The sequence below is a fragment of the Fistularia commersonii genome, chromosome 16 (genome assembly GCF_037954325.1).
Source record: "Fistularia commersonii isolate RoL2024-O1a breed Wild chromosome 16, RoL_Fcom_v1.0, whole genome shotgun sequence".
Lineage (NCBI taxonomy): Eukaryota > Metazoa > Chordata > Actinopteri > Syngnathiformes > Fistulariidae > Fistularia > Fistularia commersonii.
The window spans coordinates 13,596,695-13,619,927 of record NC_141299.1 but is presented as its reverse complement, the minus strand read 5'-3'; the positions used below and the strand labels follow the sequence as shown (position 1 = coordinate 13,619,927).

Here is a 23,233-nt window from a genome sequence, read left to right as displayed (position 1 = left end):
TTCCATATTTATTGTATATTTTAGTTATTGTTATTTTGACTAGTCCAGTCATAATACTTTTAATAACACTGTGAGGGAATTTATCCAGATTTGGCTAAGGTACATTGGTCAAACATAAAGGTTGATGCAAGTTAGAAAACAACAGAGGGAAAAAGAAAAAAAAAAAAAATGGAACTAAGTAGTGTAGATGCCGCCTCTGAAAAAATAAGTGTAATATTTGATGGGAGAAAACCATAAAGATTACAATTAAAAAGGGCTACGGGTCATCTTTAAATCGACATCGCTGTATTCCGAAAAAAAAACAACCTTCATTTTCCTGGCCATTACTAGTGGAGACACACAGCTGTGAGGCAAGATTTCTTGGGTTACATCTAGAAAAAAAAAAAACAAATTGCATACAGGAGCTCAGGTTGTCTCATTGAGGGCCGACTTATTCGTTCAACTGTTTGACAAAATACTTTGAAGGCACATTCAGTACTGTACTCGCCCCTCTCCATGACTCACTTCATACAGTGATTTATATCCAAACTGGAAATAAATGGTTTCAGACAGAACAGCATGATTCAGATACATCTGTGAGTAGAGGGTGAAGCTTTGAAATGGGCAATTTAAAGATGCAAGGTTGGAACTGTGTGTGTGGGTTGTATTGGGTGTGAGCTTGTCTGCTTCAGAGCTCCTGAAATTAGATTGATTCTTTTCCCAACTGATGGCATCTGGGAGGAGGTGCAGTGAACTCTGTAGGAGGACGGCATGGCATATTTTTTTAGTTTGCAAATCAACACGACTTTCAGTTCAACTTACTGTTTAAAATCTTAGGGTGTTTTTGGGAAAAGCAATTCGGCTTTTAAATCTCTTGGAAGCCCCCGCCGTGTCGGAGAAAGGGCAGTTTACAATTGGCTCTAAACATGGGTGTGATGAGTAATATCTTACGATTGTTAATATTCTCTGGATCAGATATACGGAGCAACACACTCCAGTCAATAATGACTGTGCAGTGCAAACACTAGATAATCCTATGTGCAGTGGCATCTGGCCATCTGGGCTCGAGAGGATTTATACACTGCGCGAGGGCAAAGGGGAGGGGGGACCAAATATGCACGATACTACATCATTAAGATGAGTTAATGACTGACGCTACAGTGTACAAACGGAGCGATATCTTCCTCAATCTGGAGAATAGTACCAGTGATAGTGACAAACCCGTGCAAGAGCTCATGAACTCAGATGTATATTTATGCATTTAACATGAAGACTTTTATTGCAAATAATAAGGATCTGATAAAAGGGACGTGTTAATACCATTTTTCCAAATAAGCACCATTCAGTACATTTCATGTAGGACACTAGCAAGTCTTAATTGCTTTGAAAAGCAACCAACAAAACTGTCACCGATGTGCCACATAACCATTACGACCCTGAACAGCAGTTGTGTGTATATATATAGATATAAACATATATCTATATCTATATACCTATATAGATATAGATATATATATGTATGTATTTTTTACAAAGTTGTTTGAAATCAATCACAACAAACAACCTGGTGATCGGTGGGAGCTGTGAATTTTATGACCAAGTCCTGAACCCAATATTTGGGAAAACCCTTTCTATTCATAAAAAGTATGAAGATCTGTAAAATGGCCACCTCAAAAACACAGGTTAACTTTGACATGCAGCACAACCATACTCTCTGCACATCGTCAAACACGCAAGTGTGTGAAGAACTATGACTACACACTGGCTCTAAAGATCAAAAGATATCTTATTTTCTCCACATATACACACATTGATTCTGTTCTATAATACTGTTATATTGGTTCACACCCTCTCTGTTTCAAAAAGTAGGTAATTTGATTGCAAACATTGTTCTTTTCAATATTGTCTGACAAAAAAAACCAAATCAACAACAGCTATGGCATCTAAAGGAACCTGACAACATTATAAACTATGCCATACTGTGCCCCATTCAAAGAAATGTCACATAACCAGTTTTATATGTTTCAAATGTCATTTTTTTTTTTTTACATTGTTTTCATAAAGGTAGTGAATAAATATAGTTCTGACTTTCATTGTACGTTAACATTTAAACAAGATCATCGGGTGCATTTATATCATTATTTGTAAAACAAGCTGATAACAACTTAAAGCAAGATTTGACAGACCTTAAAAAGAAATTATCACAAAATGGAAATTAAAAACTGTGTTTGTGCTTTAATTCTTTTCACTGTAATGGCTATTTTCTCTATAGGTTTGCAGTTTCAAGTTCACGTGAACATTTGTGAGTGGACTGGGCTACTGTTCATGAAAACATTAAATAATCCAAATCCAAACAAGACTCGTGGATATGTTAACCTGTGCAACAAATACTGCATTTCATCACTTGAAACTGGCATAGCAGGAAATACCTGTGAGAACCACGAGTTAGGACAACCTTTATGAACTTCACTGACGAGATTGTGCCAAATTCGGAAGGTAAGTAAACAATTGGTTTATGGAGATTCACCTATCAGTAAAATATCAGTAAATAGTCCTACTTTGCGAAGCTCTGCATCAGAGTAAGTCTCCACAAGATGCAATCAATTTAATGTCAATGGTAATATTAAGGCATTACAGTATCTCTTTTTACACCGTGGATTGAAGATACTCAAGGATGAATATGCCATACTGAAGTCTCATCAAAACGCGAACCCGTACAGAGACACTGGATTTGAGTTTTGATTGGTTTGCACTGGGTCTATGGACACTGTTGACTTTACCGTCAGCACCTTCAGCCATGCTTTTAGCTGTAAGCAAGTTCAAAACTGGATGTTATTCTGCTCATATTTAAGGATTTGAGGAATTAAGTTTTGAAGAAAAAAAAAACCAAAACAAAACAAGAAAAGCTTTTATACAATACTTTTCTAAAGACAAAGTACTTGCTCAATAAACCACCATGCTATGTCTTATATTCTGGCTTTTTTTTCAAGAAAAACACTGAAAGCCATTGCCTTTGGCTGTCTTAACTTGTGAATTGGTAATATGTAACCAAGTAGTAAAACTGTTATATTGTATATATACTGTAGACTTTAATACTTTGATACTTAATCATTCTTTAAAACAAAACACAAATAAAAGGTAGTGGCACAGAGTAGTTCTTTCCCAGAATGAATTGTGAGTCTGAGCCAACACCTGGAGAGATGTACAGTAAACTGCAGTGGGGTTTGTGGCCAGAAGATGATTGGAAAGTACACAGGAAATTCAAAGACAAAACACCCTGCTCACACACCTTCTGGAGGCGGCGTGTTTCAGACAGCAAACCACTACATATTTAGGCAAAAACAAACTGATTGGGTTATTCCTTTTCTTTGCAACTTTCATAGTGGAGACGTTCACAAATGTGCACTCACTGAAAAAAAGTATATATATATACATATATATGTATATACATATACATATATATGTGTATACATGTATATATATATATATGTGCGTGTATACATATATATATCTATATGTATCATAGTTTTTCTTTCGAGAAAGAATGGAGACATAGGGCAGCAATGTTCCTTCCCTCTTTCTGGACAAAGCCATGAATTGTTCTCTTGGTCAAATGAGGGAAGCTGGTCCTGCTTTAAAATAAAAGCCTACATTTTACTAAAATATAATCATACAAAACAGTATACTTTGCTACTTTGACAGCTGCCTGATCAAAGCTGATAGGCAGGCATACTAAATAAAGACCCTTTTCAGAATACAACAAAGCACTTCAACATTGTTCATCCACCTAATCATGACAATACATGTAGTGAAAAGCCCTGCCTTTCTTGAACTTGTATTTTTCTCACTTTTTATGTTTTCAGAAGCACCCTTTATAATAACCATTTGTATTTTAGGAATGTCAATGTTTTTTCTTTCTAATAACCCATAATACATTCAATACTAGATTAGTATGGTAATTCTGTGTACTGGGAGACTTGGCACAATTGTATCTTTTGAGTAATGTCAAGAAATGGATGGAAAATATTAATTTTGCGTCACCATATCCTCAGGAAAGAGGCTTCAGAAGTAACTCATTCGGGGACTCGGTGACATCTTTTGATATGACTGGAGGGGGGTGGGGGTTGATTGCGGGAGGGGAGGGTTTTTAGCCTCGACTCATCAATTGGATAAGAAAAGAAAACCGCAAAGAAATAATTACAATAATTAAAAAAAAAAAAAAAAAAAAAAAAAAAAAAAAAATCAAACACATCATAGTATTTACATGACAGAAATTACACCAAAAGCAAAGGAAAATAAAAAGTTCCCCACATAAAGTAATGCTGATTATTTTCCCCTCTTTGCTTTTCAACAAACTGTACCAGATTGAACTCCAGCCATCAGCAATGTCAGAATGAATTCATAAATGCTCTCGACAGTCAAAGTGTCTCAGCTGGCCTCGGCTAGTACACGCTGATGAAGGATGAGAGAGCCAGGACCAGGTATCGGCAGGCCAGAGGGACATGCGCTTTTCCTGTGCTCCCATAGGGTGCAGTGTTGGGTGCTGTGGGCAGGAAACAAGAGAAGCTCTGGTTAGTTGTGAATGCACCTTTGCTCTGCCACACCCTCCATTTGCCAACCTGCATTCAGCCGGGCACAATGTTTCAAAGTGAGACTGCAAGAACAGCAATTACTGGAACACTGGAGCAGAGAGTTATTTCTGAACACTGCTGGAGGAAACAGACATCCATCATGCCCCAAAATGCCCAGAGCAGATCAAATGACCTTCATTTTAAATTTGTCATTGTAAACTGTCACCAACAAATATTTATCTTACGTATTAAATCCAACATTTTCACTCTACCCCTGACCTTTCAATTGCAACTCATCATTTATTACATTAAACACTGAGGAAGGCGTTACAATTTTCCATATTTAGGCCTTTTCACTCTTCTTGTCTGCAAGCTCAGGTGAGCGACAAGATAAAAAGGATTATTCGAGACGCTTTCTTTGTTTCTCGTTCTCAAAGTCATTTTAGCCACATGACTGCATTTATAGTCGGCGTGAAAATACCAGCGTGGAATTTTACCAAGACGTCTTTTCTGAGAACCTGAAAAAAAAACAAACATTTGAGATGCAAGTAACAGGCAACAAAATACTTCACTGTTCGGTAGTTAAAATAAACACTCCTATCAGGTCTTCCATAAGCAGGAAAAAAAATCCCAACAAGTCGAAACCACATCAATGTTTGTTAATATACATTCATTCATTCATTTTGGATATTATTCATGATGCACACGGGGTCGTGGGGTGGAGGATAGTCAGTGTCCATGAGGCGGTTTTACACCCTGGCCAAGGACATGCTCTCTCTCTGCATTTTCCTCTCAGTCACACTGACAGAAAGTTAAGACTCTTCAGTTAAACTATTGGCTATTTGTAGAATGTGGGAGGAAATTGGAGAAACTGGAGAGGGCCCATTCAGGCATGGGAGAAGATGGGAAAAAGGCCATCAAATTCAAAGTGGGAGCAAAATCCATCACTAGAACCTTACAATGACGCTTAGATATGATCACGTTTTTGTTCTAGCATTAGTGGAACTGTCTAAAGTGGAATTGTGTACATCACAACAAGCCGGTGCCATTTTGGAAACTGGGGAACCGGTGACTGATTTCGATCGGATGATCAGATTTGTCTTATTTTCTCGGCGTGTCTTGGAGTCGTACTTTCAACGCCTGAACGAATGACCTCTTTCCCTGGTGTTGACGTTAAAATTGGGACAATACATGAGCGACGGTGCATTGGATATGATCGTAGAGCAGACGCACAGCAGACCAGCCGCCTTGAAGAAGAAGCGATCGCATTGTTTCGGTCTCCAACCAAGGGCTGGATCTGTAGGCGAATGTTGTCTCTTGCAATAGGCTGGACACTCCAACTTAATCTGATGCCTTTTATCGTGCGGGGAAATAGATAGGACTATCTTCCTTCCAGGATAGAAAAATACTCTTTATGTTTTTTTAATTTAGAAACAAAGTACATAGACTTAAAAATAAAATGCAGTTGCAGTTTTTATTACATTCTTGAACATCAGAAATAATAATGTCTCAGGTTCAGAGTTGGCTTGCACCAGAAAATGTTTGAGAACCAGTGAAGCAGTTGTAGAGAGAGGACAACAGACAAGGGCTACACAAGGTCTTTCTCCGCTTTCTTACTGAAGCCTGCTTTGTTTTTGTTTTGTTTGTGTTTCTCTGACCAGCAGACAGCCACAGTAATATGAACAGCCCTCTCTGGAGAGCTGCGTTAGGCAAGCAGAGGCTGAGAGGGCAGCCTTTCATTTGGAGGGCTACTTTGCCTCCTCAACAGACATACTTTGAGCTTGTAGCTCAATACAACACACCTTGCAGGTTACAAAACATGTTCTGCCTCAGCACACACACCTGCATGTCACACACACACACACACAAATACACACACATATATATAGGCACGCAAACTGACTAGTACAGAAAGGCAGTGTGAACAAGCTTGGCTTCATCAGGGGAAATCATGTGGTGCAATGCCCATATCAGCAGGGTGCCTCTATTTACACAGCCATGTAATTAGTTCACAATGTAACTCCTCTGATGTGGACCCTGCATTGCACAAACTCACACACACACACACACACACACAACAGCAGAAGAACACATACCTGGTGAAGAAAAATAACCACAATCTTAAATACACCAGGGCCCCTGTAATCATATTTTTCTGAGGTGACAAACATGTTATTGCAGATTTTTCAAGAACAAAATCATTATTCCATGCTGATTGTTAGTATGAGTGGTGTATTTTTTTCCCTAAAAATGTCTGGTTGATCATTACATATAAGGTGCATATACAGTATCGTCTTTGTGTTGAAAGTAACGCAACGGGGTATTTTCGACCAAGATGAAACCTCGTTACTGACAATTTCCATAGGCGTTGTCTCAAAACAGATGAAAATATTGTGCTAGAACTTGCCGGTACTGCTTTTACTTCATGTTTTCAAGCGTCACGTATCGGTTCTGAAGTTGTTTTCTTATGAGAGTGAAAACTATTTTGCTGCTCGGAGGCATCGGGGGGCGGGGGAGAGAGAAAAGGAGCAAAACTGGATGCAAAATTTGATCATGTTTGTGTTGGATTCAAGGATGTCCAGCATGAACCAAAGTCCCCTCTTCTTTCTTCTTCTGACTCTCCTATCTTTGACCCCCATTTCAACCTTTTTTTTTTTTCTTTTGAATCCCTCTCTCGGCCTTCTCCTATCAAAAGTACAGGATAATGACACAGTTTTCCTGGGCTGTGAGAGTGAGCAGAGAAATGGTCTCCATGGTAACAGCTCCTGTCCTGCTCAGACGGCCCACTGTCGTCAAAGCTTGAGTGTTCTGCATTGTGCTAGCTATGCTTTATCATTTGCCTCGTGCGTGTGTGTGTGTGTGTGTGTGTGTGTGTGTGTGTGTGTGTGTGTGTTTGTGTGTGTGATGCGAACGGGCAATAAGCAGATGTCACTATATCCCTTGTTTCATCTGTCATCTGAACAGTGTCGGTGAAATTTTGGGCCCAGTACAACATGATCGCCACAATGATATCTTCAACATTACTACTTCTTGTGCAGCGGTTGATGCAGCTTGTGGAATAATTTCTGGATGGATGATAATGCTGCTATTTAATGTTGGCTTTGGGTGGATGCTGAAAGAGTATCCCCATCAGTGTTTCAGTGAGGAAGTGTTATGCGAGGATGGGGGATAGTCCTGGTGCCTGCTTCCTCGTGGCGTTTGATTTCTACTCGTTTAATATCTCCTTGCGTCCCTCTGAAAAATGGTGGCCTCCATTGTTTTGACTGTGTGGGTTGCATCTTGCCATTATAATTAACTCTGGAACCAGGAACTGCCTGCAACACCATTACTTTGCTTATTAACATGAAGGGAACAGAGGGTGAAAGAGACAGACAGAGAGTGAGCAAGCGAAAGAAAAAAAAAAAAAGAAAAAAAGGCAGATACGGCGGAGAAAAGGGGGAAATCAAAAGAAAAGAGAGCTGTGGAAAAAGACAGTGATTGAAAGGTGTGCATGAGCGAGAATGCAGCGGCAGTGGAGGGGGGGGGGTGAGTTCTTCCTCTTTGGGGTTTGAATTTAATTGCCATGTACATCAGCATTGTGCAACAATGAAGGAGAAAGAATCGCAGACAATATATCATAGACAAACCAACAATGTCAAGGTGCGCAAACACTGGAAAGACAAGCGGAGCTCCAAAGGGAGAGGTGCAAAGGAGATAAGTGGAGATGAAAGTGATAGGCTTCAATTACTGCTTTGCAACAGAACAGAAATGAAAAACAAAAGCCTCCCCACTACCCACCAAAGTGATGTGAAAATAACAATCCTGGGTTCTTTCCTGTGATTTTGGACTTAAGCCATCAGCTTTTAATAGTCTGCTGGGAGACGAGCCAGCCTCTTTCTCCCGTTTGTCTTCCCTACCCCCCCCCATCCCTCCTAAAACTCCATCAGCAGCAGTTTTGTCACCCACATATCATATGCACAACAAATGCTAAGGCCATGAACCTCAGTCACTGTTGACACAGATAATGAATCATGCTAAAAATTCAACAGCAACACTTGATGCGGGGTCTGCGTTGAGTACCATCTCGAGTGTTATGCAATGCTTAGGTAATTCATAACAACATCATCGGTCATTAAGTAAAATCATGTTTTGCCTCCCCTTTCACTTGATTTATGCATCAATATTTACATTTTGCATATGCAGATCTCAGAAAAAAAAAAAAAAGGCCTCCATTCAATCAGTCCTTATTTCCTCTTTGTCTGCCTCATATACACACCCGTACAAATTCAAGGAGGTAAGAGGAATTGTAGGAGATTACCATTGTGAATACACTGAATTTTGTTTCAAATTTAGTCATTTGTCTTTGAGTGGATGATTCATCCCTGGAGTTGGTTGTATCCTCTGAGCAGGCTGTCACGAGTGCTACACAGACGGCAGCCAGCCAGGCAGCATCCCAATCTCCCTGAGGGCAGTTTCCTCTGAGCTGTGGGTTAGGGGAGGGGTTCAGTGTCCTTGACCATCAATCAGTGGCCTCTGGTCCTCCCCCAGCAGCTCCCCTGAGAGAGCCCACATGAGATACTCCTGAGCTGGAACTGATCCTGTACACACCCCGCTGTATACGGGGCTAAATCCCTCTACATGCGAGGTTCACAGCAGCCACCGAGGGTGTCTTAAATACACTAGAGCAAACACTAAAAGATGTGCTTTTTTTCAGGAGTGCATATTGATGCTCCCCACAGGGTTTAAATGGAATATCATGCCATGCTTACGGCATTAGATGAGAGGCTGCCACGCCCTCAAAATGCTACGTGTCGCTTCATTGTCTTCCGGGCGCTTACGCGGTACGCAATATGACCGAGACATTTTCCGTCCCTTACCTCATTTCAATCCACTAACAATGAAATACACTCGTCCCCTCCGCAATTCATCTTGTCCCCTCTTGCCTGCAGCAGCTTGCCATATTGAGTTGATGCACAATGGACTCATCGATCCATCAGCTCATTCATCCATTCCTCTCTCTTATCCTCCTTCTCTTGTACAAGCAGAATGTTCATCGCCGCCTGATATGATGTTCAAGACTCATCACCTTTGTCTCCCACTATGATCATAACACACTGCTGTTCCACAGAGCCCTCATTCAGACGGACCTCAAGCTCATTAGACCCACCAATCATTTGCATTAGTTCAAGTAATGAAAAGCCTCCATTAATAAGCTGGCCTTCAGAGATCATTTACCCTCCTCTACCTCTCATTCCTGCCATTCCCTTGTCCCTCTCTCCCCCCTTCTTTCTCCCCTTGCCTCTCTCGCCCCCTACACATCCTTGTACCACTCGGTTATCGACAACAAACAGTATGCTTTTTGGGTCCTGAGCTCTAATAGCTCCTCTCAGTATCAGTTTCTGACTGTAGAGTGAATAAGCACGAGACGAGTCACCTGATAGCCACCCGAGTGCGCCGGGGGCTCTCAATTGCTGTCGGACTTTGGCCTCCAGCTTGACTTAATCAACACCTCTTTGGGGTATCTGGACACTGGAGAACTTTTAGCGCGGCGTGAGCTTGAATCGGCGAATTCCTTTGGAACAGACAGTCCGGTTTACCGTCGGATCGGCTCATCGATCGCGGTCTCCCTCTCCCTTAAATGAACATAACGCACATGCATACCGCTTACATTTTAATTGTTGTGACGACATGCATTTGAGGGACCAAAAAATTCCTGACTCACTTAGATGTATGTTTTTTTTTTAAATTCTGCAGCTGTATATTCAAGGGCATTCTAAATGAAGCAAACCCATAAAGCTGCAACTTATATGTTTACATGCACGTCATAGGAATAACTCTCAATTTTCTAAGAAAAAAGGTTAAATCCGTATCAGGACACTTAGGAATAAACAGCGCCGACAAAAAAGAGGCAGTCGAATGTGGGCAGCATTTTTCCAAAAGCGTAATTACTCCATGACTTTGACTGCTCTCTCTAAATCTGTTTAATGTTAGAGAGAGGCTTAATAAAATGCACAGGGACACAAAAAAATGGTGTCAGCATGTAGCAAGTTCACGCAGCCACAGCCTCACCCTGTCTCTAATAATCTCTCTCTCATATTTGTGTCTCTCATGCGCACTCCTACAAATAATTCTCCTCGCCCTCTATCTCCTTCATTTCTTAATGCTTATCAGAATTTTATTTCCATGCAAGTCATGCTCCAGGCCAAAAGGATTTAGCTGAGTCAGCTCCGACTTAGCAGCACCCCCATAATGACGCTGACAATCTGGTCAGTTATGAGGAAAGTCTTATGATAAAGTGTTGCTACTTGCGTCTTCATGAGTTGCACCATCAATACAGATGGATAATATCTGATCTCGAACCAGGAGGCAATTCTCTCTAACTGCCCTTCTTTTCACCCATCTCCTTCAGCTGTGGACTCCTAAAATAGCAATTCCCCGCTGTTATGTATGTAGGGATTATGATAAGACAGCTCCCTTTTATCAGTTTCCATTATAGTGCTGATAACACAGCAGGCCTGAATGTTGAGGGTTAAGTGTATTTTCCTCTTGATTGATATAAGATAACTTTATCACCGCAGACCGCTTGGCTATCACAGTTCACCTGGGGCTGCTTCAATCTTTCTGGAATTTGATCACACTGAGCTTTACTATTCACCCAGATAGAATTTTGAGGTGGTCATACTGTATGCACAGCAATACATAGATTTGTTCATGTTTACCTACCCTGAGCGGTTAACTGATTTCTCTTGGATCAATTTGGCAGTTTACAGAAATTGCTGGACCAAATAGGCCCCGATCAATTGCAGAGTGATTAGTATGCGTAGTGGATTATATCTAGCCGAGGCAACAGCAAAAGGCACGAGGATCTGTGGAGAATCATAGTCCAATGGAAGCATATGCCATATGTTTATGTTAATTATTACTCAGTCTGGTTTTAGAGAGTATATGCCCATAGGCTGTGTGAGCGTCACACTTGAAATATTCCTTTATTATTCCAAGAGAGAACCTTAGGCTGTGGATGCACTCCGGTCTCTACTCCCCACCTTGTCTTTGACTGCCGAGGGGAGGTTCAGAAGAAAGCTAGAGTGTCCTGAAGTGAGACACTTTGATTCAGGACACCTGCCTCTCGTGGAACATGGTAATACAAAACTCAGTCGTGTCTGAAATGTCTTTCCTCCTGAATCAGTCCGAGTGTGCCAGTTTAATGTTTGGGCACAGGAAACAAACATCCATGACCTAGCGCCATCAATATTGAACAATACAAAACAAAATAAACATCCAATGACCCCAATGACATGCCTAGCTGTGGGCAATTGCAGCCTGAAAACATAGTCCATCTCTTATACTGGAAGTCTAATTGTAATGCAGTTTAATTCATTCTTAATAGGCTCCATCTGTTGTCCCGGGGACTGGCTTTACCAAAAAGGCTAAAAACTTCATCACACATGTCTGCTGCAAAACATTTTATGGCAGAAAATTTGACAAGTGACATATTTATGCTGTTTTTTTCAGGAATTTCTCTGAGCTCACATCAAATGGAATAAAAGACCCATGCAATGCAACTAAAATTGTTTTTTTTTTTCTTCATACAACACAGAGAACAACGTTTTTGCAAATGCTCCCTTACTTATCTCCATATGTGTTTCATCTACTTAAAGAGTAGAGCTATAAGAATACCAATCCCTATTAACTGCAAAAATACAAAGAGGTTAATCATCCCATTTCAGTAAAACATTTGAAATGATCTTTGAACCACTGCAATGAATTTATTTCAATGTGTTGCAGTCCTAACTTAAATCAAATAGTTTTTAAAATTTTTAGCACTGGCATCAAGAAAATTATAGTCGCAGCCCACAACCAACAAAGCAGGTTTAGATAATAATAGTAGAAATCTATTTTTTCCAACCTGGAGCTTTGACACAGGCCTCCCTCTACCATTCAAACCATGTGTGACAGAAAATCAAATGAGCCCAGTTTCTGCGGTGAGAGGGAATTCTTATATTTTCCACGATAAAGCAAACCTTTAGAAAATATGTGCTCTTGAGGTTTAGGTGAACCAGAGATGCAATATGAGCTCTTTGCCAGCATTGGAAAATTATCCACATTGTATCCAGCCCAAAGATTGAGATCAATTTGCAACCTGCCTTTTGGAAAGTCATCCTAGTCTTCCTTGCTGTGACAGTCACTTATCCTTTGGATGATTTTCTATTGCCATCCACAAACAGGTAAAGCTTCCTTTCAATCTGCCACTCTGCTGACTGTTTGGTGGCAGATATCTTCATAGATATGCCAATTTCTGGCAGACCAACTTTTGGGGGACCAGCTTCGGTGTCTTTTTTGACAGTCTGCTTGCAAAGTTGTTAGTAAGTGCCCTGCCAACCATTACTGTCCAAACCCAAACACTGATTGGAAGTTTCAACACCAAAATATTATTAAGATGAAATGTGAATATCTGGCATTTACTGCTATATGTTCAATTTATGCTGTATAATGTTATAGTTCTTGTTTTTAGTCAGTTGGATATTGTGAGTTTTGTGGTAAAGTTTTACTGCATTACAATTCTGTGATAGAGTTATCCACGTATCAAGCTTTGAAGCACCGTGTTCAGTCCACTGACCGTGGCTCAAAGCAGTAGCAGCATGTGTAAAAGTTCAATGAAAGTTAAAATTCCACAGAAAATCATCATGTAACAGCTCTCCTCTGCTCTGCAGAGTTTATACGATCTTTATGAAATTATACTTTTTTTTTCTTGGTTTTAGCTGGAGTCTTTCAAGAGTAACATCTGCAAATGTCTCATAGATAGTAAAAAAAAAAACAACAACAAAAAAACAGTCTGTCTCAGGCCTTGCAATGTGCAGATAAGGAAAAATGTGTTATACTGTACATGTCACTACTTTAAATGATACGGGAATGCTTAATTGCAAATTGTGCTTTTAGAACTACTATTGATGTTTATTTACATTACGAGATGTGAGAGTAATCCATCCTAATATATTTTGCTCTTCATGGTACTGAAAAAACAGAGAGGAAAATGAAACTTGCGCCTGCATGTACTCACCAAATTTTCTAATTTTGAAGTTCCATTGTAACAAAATACAAGTTGTGATATGCAGTGATATAGTATATAGTGAAATCGTTATGTTTGTGAATGGGTTGCGTTGTGAATCTTAGTAAAAAAAAAAAAAAAAGTTCCCATCACTGTAAAATTTTATTTCGCAGAGTGATATCTCTTTCGGCTCAGTGTTTCAAAACCATACAGATCCTCTTCAAGTCAGGAAAAGGGTGCATCACAAAATGCTTGGCTGGCAAGTAAAAACAATGAGTGCATTTGAAAGTTAAGTATGGCACACGAGCACATCCAATTTGCCCTGAGTGTGTTCCACTAAGATGATTACACAAAATTGCTCAGCTGTTTTCTCCGTACAATGGTAGAAAGTGTGTGGCTGTGCTGGGTGCTTAGCGTATATAAAAGAAAGGCAGATAAGTTTTTACACTCAAACTTAGCAGATACTTAAAAAGACCTAACCTTGTGTTGACATCAACACCCTCTCTTTAAATCCACTTTGGCCTTCTCTCTCCCACTGTGAATCTACTGATGTGTAACTTTCAAGGTTGTAATAACTTTCCAACAAATGATGGTTTCACACTTCTGTATATTTTGGTGTGGGCTGTACTTTGGCCACAGCAGCTCCAGAGTCTTTGCACAACACTCTGCCTTTGTTTTGTGTTTTTCACAAGAGGTCAAACTGAGACTTGACTGAGATCACTAAGAGGACTCAGTCTGTGTTTACCAACAAATTAGACTGGAGGGATTAACCCTTGGTTCAACTCAGATGGGTACCCGGAGCAGAAACTATCGATACATCCAGTAAAACACAAGACATTTTGAAAGCACAGCTGACCGGCTCGCATTTACATCCATCCTCAAGTTGACTTGCTGCTCTGTGACAACGAATGCAAGATTGGAAAAGTCGTTCGCAGCGTTCTATGTACAAATTATTACACCCGCTAGCTATGGCAGAGTAATTCATGCCATCTGTCTGGTTCCACTGACAATTAGCAAATGCAGTTTTATTGGCTAATGGGACACAGAACCCAATTACAAAAGTTATTCTATTTGCTGTAATTTGTTTGGTATCATATGTGAAGAGCAAAGTGAAACCGCAATAATTTAATGAACACATGTTTCTGTAAAGTGATATACACCACTACTTGAAAATGATTTTTTTTTTCAGATTTAATGGAAGACATCCAAAAAGCCACAGTGACCACAGATGGGCTCAAAAATAACCATTACACCAAATATCCTAGCATACGGAAGAAAGCTGTTAACCATTGTGTGATGGGTTGCTGTAATATGAAATTTACCAGTTTAGTTTTTAGAAGGGAATTAAAGGAGTAAAGAAATGGGTCCAAGCGGGTTGTAATGGGTGGTGAAAAGTGCCAGGGGTTCTTTGCGATAGAAGACTAACAGCCACAATGAAAGGAAAGGTGGACAAGACAGTGCTGGGAGCAGCGATGTTGTACGGCCTGGAAACAGTGACAATAACGAAAAGACAAGAGGCAGAGCGAGAGGTCGCAGAGATGAAGATGTTAAGGTTCTCTTTGGGAGTGACGAGGATGGATATGATCCGGAATGAGTCCATCAGAGGGACAGCGCATGTTAGATGTTTCGGAGAGAAGGTCACAGAAGCCAAACTGAGATGGTTGGGTCATGTACAGAAGAGGGATTGTGAATATATTGGTAGATGGATGTTGGAATTGGAGCCGCCAGGCAGGAGGTCTAGAGGAAGAGAAGATTTATGGACGTAGTGAGAGAGGATATGAAGGTAGTTGGTGTGAGCGAGGAGGTTTCAGAGAATGGGGTTAGATGGAGAAGGTTGATTCGCTGTGGATTCCCTGAAGGGAAAAGCTGAAAGGAAAAGGAGTTTTTAAAAGGGAATTGCCAACTGCCTTCATTGTCAAAGTGAAAATGCAGCAAACGGGTAAAGTGCTTTAAAAACAATGCCAGAATAAACTTTAATGTCATTGACACACAACAGGAAAGTTTTACATATATATATATATATATATATATATATATATATATATATATATATATATATATTTATATTTATATTTCTTTTTAGATTGCCATTGGAAATTTGTCCATTCACCGTTGCCTACGAGAATATTAATCTATTCATTGTCTGTATCCTGCACACAGGGTTGCAGTGGGGTTGGAGCCAATCCTTGCTGAGCTTGGGCAAGAGGTGGTGCTCTCACTGGACCTGAAATTCAGACATAATGTACCTATCCCTATGCCAAGAGACTGCCTCCATAGAATTCGATCTCCAACACTGCCACGGCTTCTCCGAGCAGCATTGTCTACAAGATTCTAACTGTGACAACTTTGCTTGAGGGATATCTTAGCCCGGGCTGCATGCCTCTTACCAAAGATATCGCAGTTCTTGTTGAAAGATTTGGTGTGGCTGCGCAATTCATACTTGGACTCACAAATCCTCGACTGCGCCCACAGCTTAAAAACCTGGCGAAAAATGACATCTCTTCAAGTGTACATACCATGTTCGGATTGGAGATTTGGTTTTGACAGGTAAGCATATAAAACACATCTTGTTTTATTTCTTTCCCTTTTTTTTAAATTGTTTTATCACCTTCAAATGTACTTCAGAGTTTTTCCAGTTCAACAGGAGGGCTTTATAGAATTAAAAACGTATCCTATCTTCTCTTGGCATAAGGGTGAGTAGAGTTCAACTGAATTTTACCTTTGTTAAGGTTTCTCCTTTCACATAAATAAAGTTATCTTTGTTGATCCTTTAAAACAGAGGTATAAGCTACACCAAGAAGAGATGCATTGCAAAATTTAAAAAAATAAAATAAAAAAAAAGACCACTGAACACAAACTTTTGATAAACCTGGTGTCTCTTGGAATCCAGGACCCGCTTCAGATGATAAAGGATAAAATATATTAAATCCTTGAAATGCAAAGGTACAGGCAATGTCTATTTGTTTTTACAAAATGACACAATCTCTGAAATTGAAGTGTGTAAAAATACACACAGTTTGACAACAACATAAAGGTCTGGAAGGCTAGTCATCTCAAAACCCAAATCTTACAACTGAATGTCAATGAACTATTTACTGATATAGGATCAAAATCCAACATGGTTGGCGGAACTGAAAACAATATCTATTTGTGATTGCTAAGTTTTCTAGATATTACTGTGGGTGCACATTTGATACAGATCCCTGTTTAGAGAATGGGATACAAATTTGTGCGAATGTCGAAAAGGGAGCCAACTTCACCATAACGCTATCTTATGTTATCTTATGTTATGTTATGTTATGTTATCTTATCTTGTCTTATCTTATTTTACTGCAGCTTCCCCATATTAGATCGTGAGACAAATAACCATATTAAAAAAATGATAACAAATCAATAAATTGCTCAAAATATCTGATCTGCTTGCCTCCTTCCACGAGTAAAACCTAAGATTCAATGTAAATTAACAGCACCAAAAGTACCAGTACTTTGGCTTCTGAGTAGCTCGATGCATCGATTTTTGTTAACATGTTACAGTAATGCAGCGGGGAGTGGCATCGGTGGTCGGCTTGGGGTTCGGGGGTGGAGTTTATCACTACTGAGACCAATCAACCTTGTTGTTTTAGGTCCTGAGGTTATTTTGCTGAAGGCATCCCTCAGCATGTTCACTGACCTTTCCTCATCATTAGTAAATGCAAGGAGGGCGGATCTTTGTCAAAAGCCTTGAATAACTCATCAGCTTTAAGGCCAAGGGAATAATAAAGTGCTAATGGTTTCTATTTGGGGCCTCCGAGGCTTTAGCCTTAAGCACTTGCATTTTAATTCTTCAATTGCATGAGTGAAACTGAGGAAAAGAGTCAGGGAATGGGATATGGCACAGGGCTCTGCAGGATGCATCGAGATATGTTTGTGTGTGTGTGTTTGTGTGTGTGTGTGGGTGGGTGGTTTGTGTTTATTTATAAGTTTGCATGAAGATGAGTATCATTAAGTGTCAGCAGCATCCATCCGCTGTTAATGCATATATCTGTACATGCATCACCACTAACTGAGGGCATAAAAGGCACACAAATGCTTTTACAGTTAGTCTGTTTTCAAGTGTAACAGCGAGTTTATCACATAGTGACATCACTCAGATCTTAAACTTAAGAGCAGGCAGTCGTGTACGGTTTGCCATTCTTCATCGCTTCAGTTTAAAACCGGGGCCGATCAAACTAACCTTATTTAACAGCTATACATCCAACCCATTAGCCTACAGAGAATGCCATTTCTGAATGTCATGACCTTTTCTAACCGCGTTTAAAAACCTCCAAGGTCTTGAAGGTTTGTCAATAGAGAAATCTTGAAGAAGGAAACAGAAGCAATGCATTTGCTCAACTTTTAATGCGGGTGCAACCAAATCATGTCATCTGTTTAGGGGTTGATTGCGGGATTTTTTTTTCCTCAGGCTCATGACAGGGAACAAAGCTGTTTATGTTAAAAATGCACAAAGTGTTTGTGTGTCAGTGTGTGTGTGTGTGTGTGTGTGAGAGAGAGAGAGAGAGAGAGAGTGAGTGAAGGCCAGGGGATACTGATGTTTTGAAGATCAGCTTTTACTGTTCTAGCCTCCTCATCTCTGCTTTATCAGCATGGTGCTGCAGCACTGCCTCGCTAAGAGCAGAGTTGCTTGTTAGAGGGGAGCTGGGCAAAAGAAACATATAAAACATGACAAAAGTGTTGAACATAAACTCAGAAGACATTTTGGTTATAATTAAGAAGTCTGTGGCCCTGCGCCATTGTGTGTAGGAACAATTTGACAACACCTCACAGCTTCAGAAGACATCAGCAAAAAAATGGTTCAAAATATCTGCTTTTAGTCAATAATAGAACATTTTAAAATGTGAATAACTGTTATTAAGGAGGGTACTGGGATGTATTGCTGTCATCACATTCTGCCAGGATTAAAAATAAAAGTGGTGGCAAAATTGGTGTCTTTGTGTTTCTTGCGGCATCTTGCAAAGTGCTTGATTTCTGTTTCGTCTAAGGATTCACCAGCAGCTAAGACACATCACATCTCTAATGGCTGACTGGCATTTTCACGTCATAGTGGAAGTACCGGTTTTAGATCAGATGATGAGTTAAAAGCTGAATGAACAGTTGTCCTATGAAAAACATTAAAGAAGAAGAAAGGGTAATATACTGCGTATCATATGAGTACAAAAAAAACAAAAGAATACATTTTACAGTTTAAGTGAAAAAATATATAAAAAAAAAAAATCCCACCTATTTTCTGGATAGTCAGTGAAGAATAGTCAATGAATAATTATGTGCTGTGAGGACCTGAGGGACTAGATATCTGCCCATGTCTAAATAATGTGTCCTCTAATACTACTTTTTTTCGTCACCAGGTCTCTAATAGAGATTCTAATTGCAGTTAGAGTCACAGTCTTGAAAGCGAACCGACATGAGTTGATTAATACAAAGGGTGAATGGGTTAGCTAGGATCTCTTTTGACACACGGTTAATCACTTGCAATTATCCAGATTGTCCGGCTGCTACTTTTTTTGTGTTGATTCTGAGTTTGATTCAGAGCTGAACAAAGGACATGATTAAAAACAAAAGCATTTCAAATTGAAGGGCTGCAGAAGGCTTGCGTAGCTCCAATATATACTATTTTGCATGTGTCCTTGTTTCCCCTGAATCTTGATAATGCATTTACCATTTTACTAAACCATGGTTAATTTAGCTTATGGTTTGAAGACTGAAAAAAAAAAAATGAAACGTTGCCTTATTTGGTTGCAGAATTAAGAAAGGAAATGAAAACATTCAGCACTGAAATTAAACAATAAAACAGGAGCTTAAATACATCTCCATATCATTATGTCCATGTGTTTGATTTATACAAGTAAAATAAATCCTGGAATAATAATTTCTATGCAAATTTAGGAGGCCGGAGTCTAAAAGGGGTTGCTTTAAGAGGCACTGGGTGCAGTATCTTTACTCTTCAGGCCTCTACCACTGCTTGAGTCAGTCAGTGTTACTTCAGAGCGTTTAAATTACTGTATAATTCCCAACACTTATGGAGTGACATATAAGCATCCTCTTCCTTTAAGATTCAAATACACATGGAGGTTGCATGTCACTGGGTCAGATTCCTGTGGTTTCATCAGCATGGTTTGCAATCACCCACTGCCCCGAATCGCATGAAAGACCACTAATCTGTTTGCTCGCATCTGTCATAAAACCCACACCAAGATGCCATGGCTTAGCCTTTCGAGACAACCTTGCAAAAAAAAAAACCCAAGAAAGTATGTTTTGTCACAATAAAACATATCTTCATTGACATCAGTGTTTGTGGGATACATTTATTATAATAAATATAATATAATTAAAAAATAAAATAAAAAATGTATATATATATGGCATATAAAATACCCAATCCTTGAGATATATATATATATATATAAATTCCCACATACACACACATATATATGTATATAGATATACATGTATATAAAATGTATGGGTGTGTATGTATGTATATCCTTTTTGCCTGTACTTCTTGTATTCAGCAGTTTGGTCATAGAGAGATCATGCTGTAATAAACTGTATCTCAGCGGAGACAGAAATGCTGCTTTTTATCTAGAAATCAAGGCATTTTCAGGGTCGTCCACTAACTTACATGAGCAATAATTACTTTCCTGTGTAACCTATTGTCCCGACTCAGTTGTTTTAGATGCTGATCCAGCTGGTATAGGGGTGTCTTTAATAATTGCTTATTATAATAAATTTGTCTTAAGGCCGGTAATATTGTTACCCAAATTAATTAAGAGACTAAATTGAAATCCACACTAAAAATAGACAAGAAACCTTAAAGAGCATGTTCATACCTCCTTAGAAAACCTTTGAGTTGGCACTTTTATCAAGGACAGTGGGTTACTTTATGAATTTACAAAATATATTTTCAGCACAGTATCTTTTGTGTTCCTGGCGGATAATGGGGGCAGGATAATGTGGGCTGTAAAAGATAAAAATCCCTTAGTGGTTCACGAAGGAATATGATCACATTAATATCATTCAGCATTTATTTTTTCATCTCATGGAGGACCCAGGTCATGAATAATATTTTAGATAATAGGTGATTGAAAGGAGCCACTAACTGATCACATTTCTCTGTAGGAGAGAGCACAGGTTTCGAGGATGAGTGCGGTGACATACTGTCGTTGGTGACCCTTATATTCTGTGAATCTGGAAATTTCAACTACAATAGAGCAACTAACATAATAAATGAATAATAACGTTTCTTATTAAACTGCTGCTGAAGCTGGGCATATTTACAAGTAAGATGCAACACTAAAATTATTAGATTTTGTCGCGTCTCTTTCCATCTTGGTAGATTAGAAAGACAATTATCAATAATTATAATTAAAATTATCAATAGCCCATATACCACTTTTGGTTTTACACACCCTCAACACCCAAGGACAGCAATTTACCCTTTTAAACACACCACGCATGTCCAAAGCTGTCTTTCCATTAGTACTGAAAGTGTCCTCTCTTTCACCCCCAAATTACACCCATTTAACTCTTTTCAAGAGCACTCTTGTCAGAGATGAGATATAGGTAAGATAGAAAATACTACAGTGTGAACCCTCTGCCATCAACAAATTGGCCAAAATAGTCATCTCTCTGATTTACGTCAGCCTGTACGGTAAGTGTATGGTTTTCTTCAATCATCCTCTTTAATGCACTGACCATTAGAGTCTGTCCAGAAAAGAGAGTATACCCTGGTGTCTCAATTATACACAAAGACTGAATCTCTACAGAGCCCTATGCTGTTGCCATAAAAGGAAATGACTGTCCATTTACGGCGCCGGCTCTTACGCAGTATCTGAATCCCGTTGGTCGTTGCGAGCGCCCAACTCATCTGTCCAAGTGAATTGTGTTATTAATCACCCTGACTGCTGTGGTGATAGTGCCAATTTAAGTTGGGAAAAGATTTTAATTCATGAAAAACTACTTCTTTGTTTTCTTTTTTTTCTTCCCCCCACCCATTTTTTTATTTATTTTACCAGTGGGTACTCTCCAAGGCCATTTCCTTCTCCTGTACCAAACTTCCAACGCACTTGTGTACCGATACGAGTGATGATTTTGAAAAACAATTGCAAAGATAACATCAAAAAGAAGGTAGGATGTCAGACCCTGAAATAATGACATTGCATGGGGAGCTTTGAATCTCCCAATTACAGCTGAGAGTGAAAAAAAGAAAGAAAAAGAGTCAGTGACAAATAGTGAAGTAACGTTTGATCCAAAAGCTTATAGATGAATAGGGGACAAACAATGAAGGTACATCATTTGGCAAGATTTAAAAACTGGCGTCTCTCAGCATTAATATCGAACATAAATAGTTTACCCAATAAAACTGAGGGGCGAGTGTAAAAAACAGTATGGCTCAAATAATGCTCTTGTCTTGTATACTGAAAATTTTAAACTGAATAAAGTAAATCTGCAGCTGATCATATTACTGTCGATGACAGCTAACACATGCAGCACCCAGAACAGAAAGGAATTATTAATTCAAAGGTAGAATTGAGTGGGCTTCAGGAAGTGCTGACTAGTGGGACGTAAACATTTAGCAATCAGGAAACAGAGACGTACCAGTCTCTGTGTTGCCGGAGATACGAAAGAGGTCTATTTTTCTGAAGTCATGATAATATTATTATTGTTTGGTCACGAAAAAGAATTTCCTTTTAAATGGAACAATGATGAATCTGACACTGAGTTTGGCTACTTGGAAGCAACAAATTATGGATAAAACATAATTTACTTAGCTTTTGTCATACCTATGAAAGAATGAATTATCAGTCCTTCCGACTCTTCCCGTCCTCCATCTTTGGCCCAAACTGTCATGTTCCTTTAGGTCTTCCAAGTAGATTGTATGCTTGAGTTGGTAGAACATATTTTTATTGATTTTCTTAAAGCGTAGCAATAACTGTATGTACACTGTTTGTTTATATCATGCCTTATGTTATACTGTGTTTTAACATCTGCATTCTTACCCTTAAGATTTAATGAAAGAATGAGAAAAATCAACAAAACAAAACAAACAAAAAAAACAAAACATAAGAGTATAAGTGAGTAAGACTGACAGTGAAACCATATTTGCAGTTAATGGCCAGGACACCTGAGGAGCTACAAAGTAGAAGCAAAGGAAAATGGAGAACCAGAAACAGCCAGACAGTCAGAGAGCTGTTTGTTAAGTGGAGTTATGTTCTGATAGAGGAAAGGGGTGCTTGTTCATTTGGACGGCAAAAAAGGACGTCGGGAGAAGCCATAAAAATGATTCTTAACAAGGGCAGTAAAGAACTCATGAAAAATGAATAATCTATTTTTATGTATTAACATTAGAGGCATGTTAGACCAATTTGACTATTTAATGGGCGGCATGGTGGCGCAGTGGTTAGTGATTCCACCTCACAGCAAAGTGTTTCCGGGTTTGCTTCCAACAGGGGGGCCTTTCAGTCTGTTCGATCTCCATGAGTATCTACATGGGTTTCGTCCGGGCTTTTAAGGTTTCCGTCAACCGACTAAAAACATGCAGCGGATCAACCGGAGACCCTCACTGACCAAGACGTGTGAATGAGAGAGTGAACAGTTGCCTGTCTCTATATGTGATCGATTGGTC

General features: G+C 39.3%; 1 protein-coding gene across 2 annotated transcripts in view; it reads right to left on the bottom strand.

The window, feature by feature from the left end:
* Nucleotides 1-1,231: 1,231 nt before the first annotated feature.
* Nucleotides 1,232-23,233, bottom strand: part of negr1 (neuronal growth regulator 1) — a 148,914-nt gene continuing 126,912 nt past the window's right edge. Inside the window, exon 7 of one of the 2 annotated variants that reach the window (XM_086161592.1) lies at nucleotides 1,232-4,522. In XM_086161592.1, coding sequence (XP_086017718.1) covers nucleotides 4,422-4,522 — 101 coding nt within the window. In that variant the 3' untranslated portion in view covers nucleotides 1,232-4,421. The remainder of the gene's footprint in view (nucleotides 4,523-23,233) is intronic. The other variant, XM_086161591.1, reaches the window with a different exon arrangement.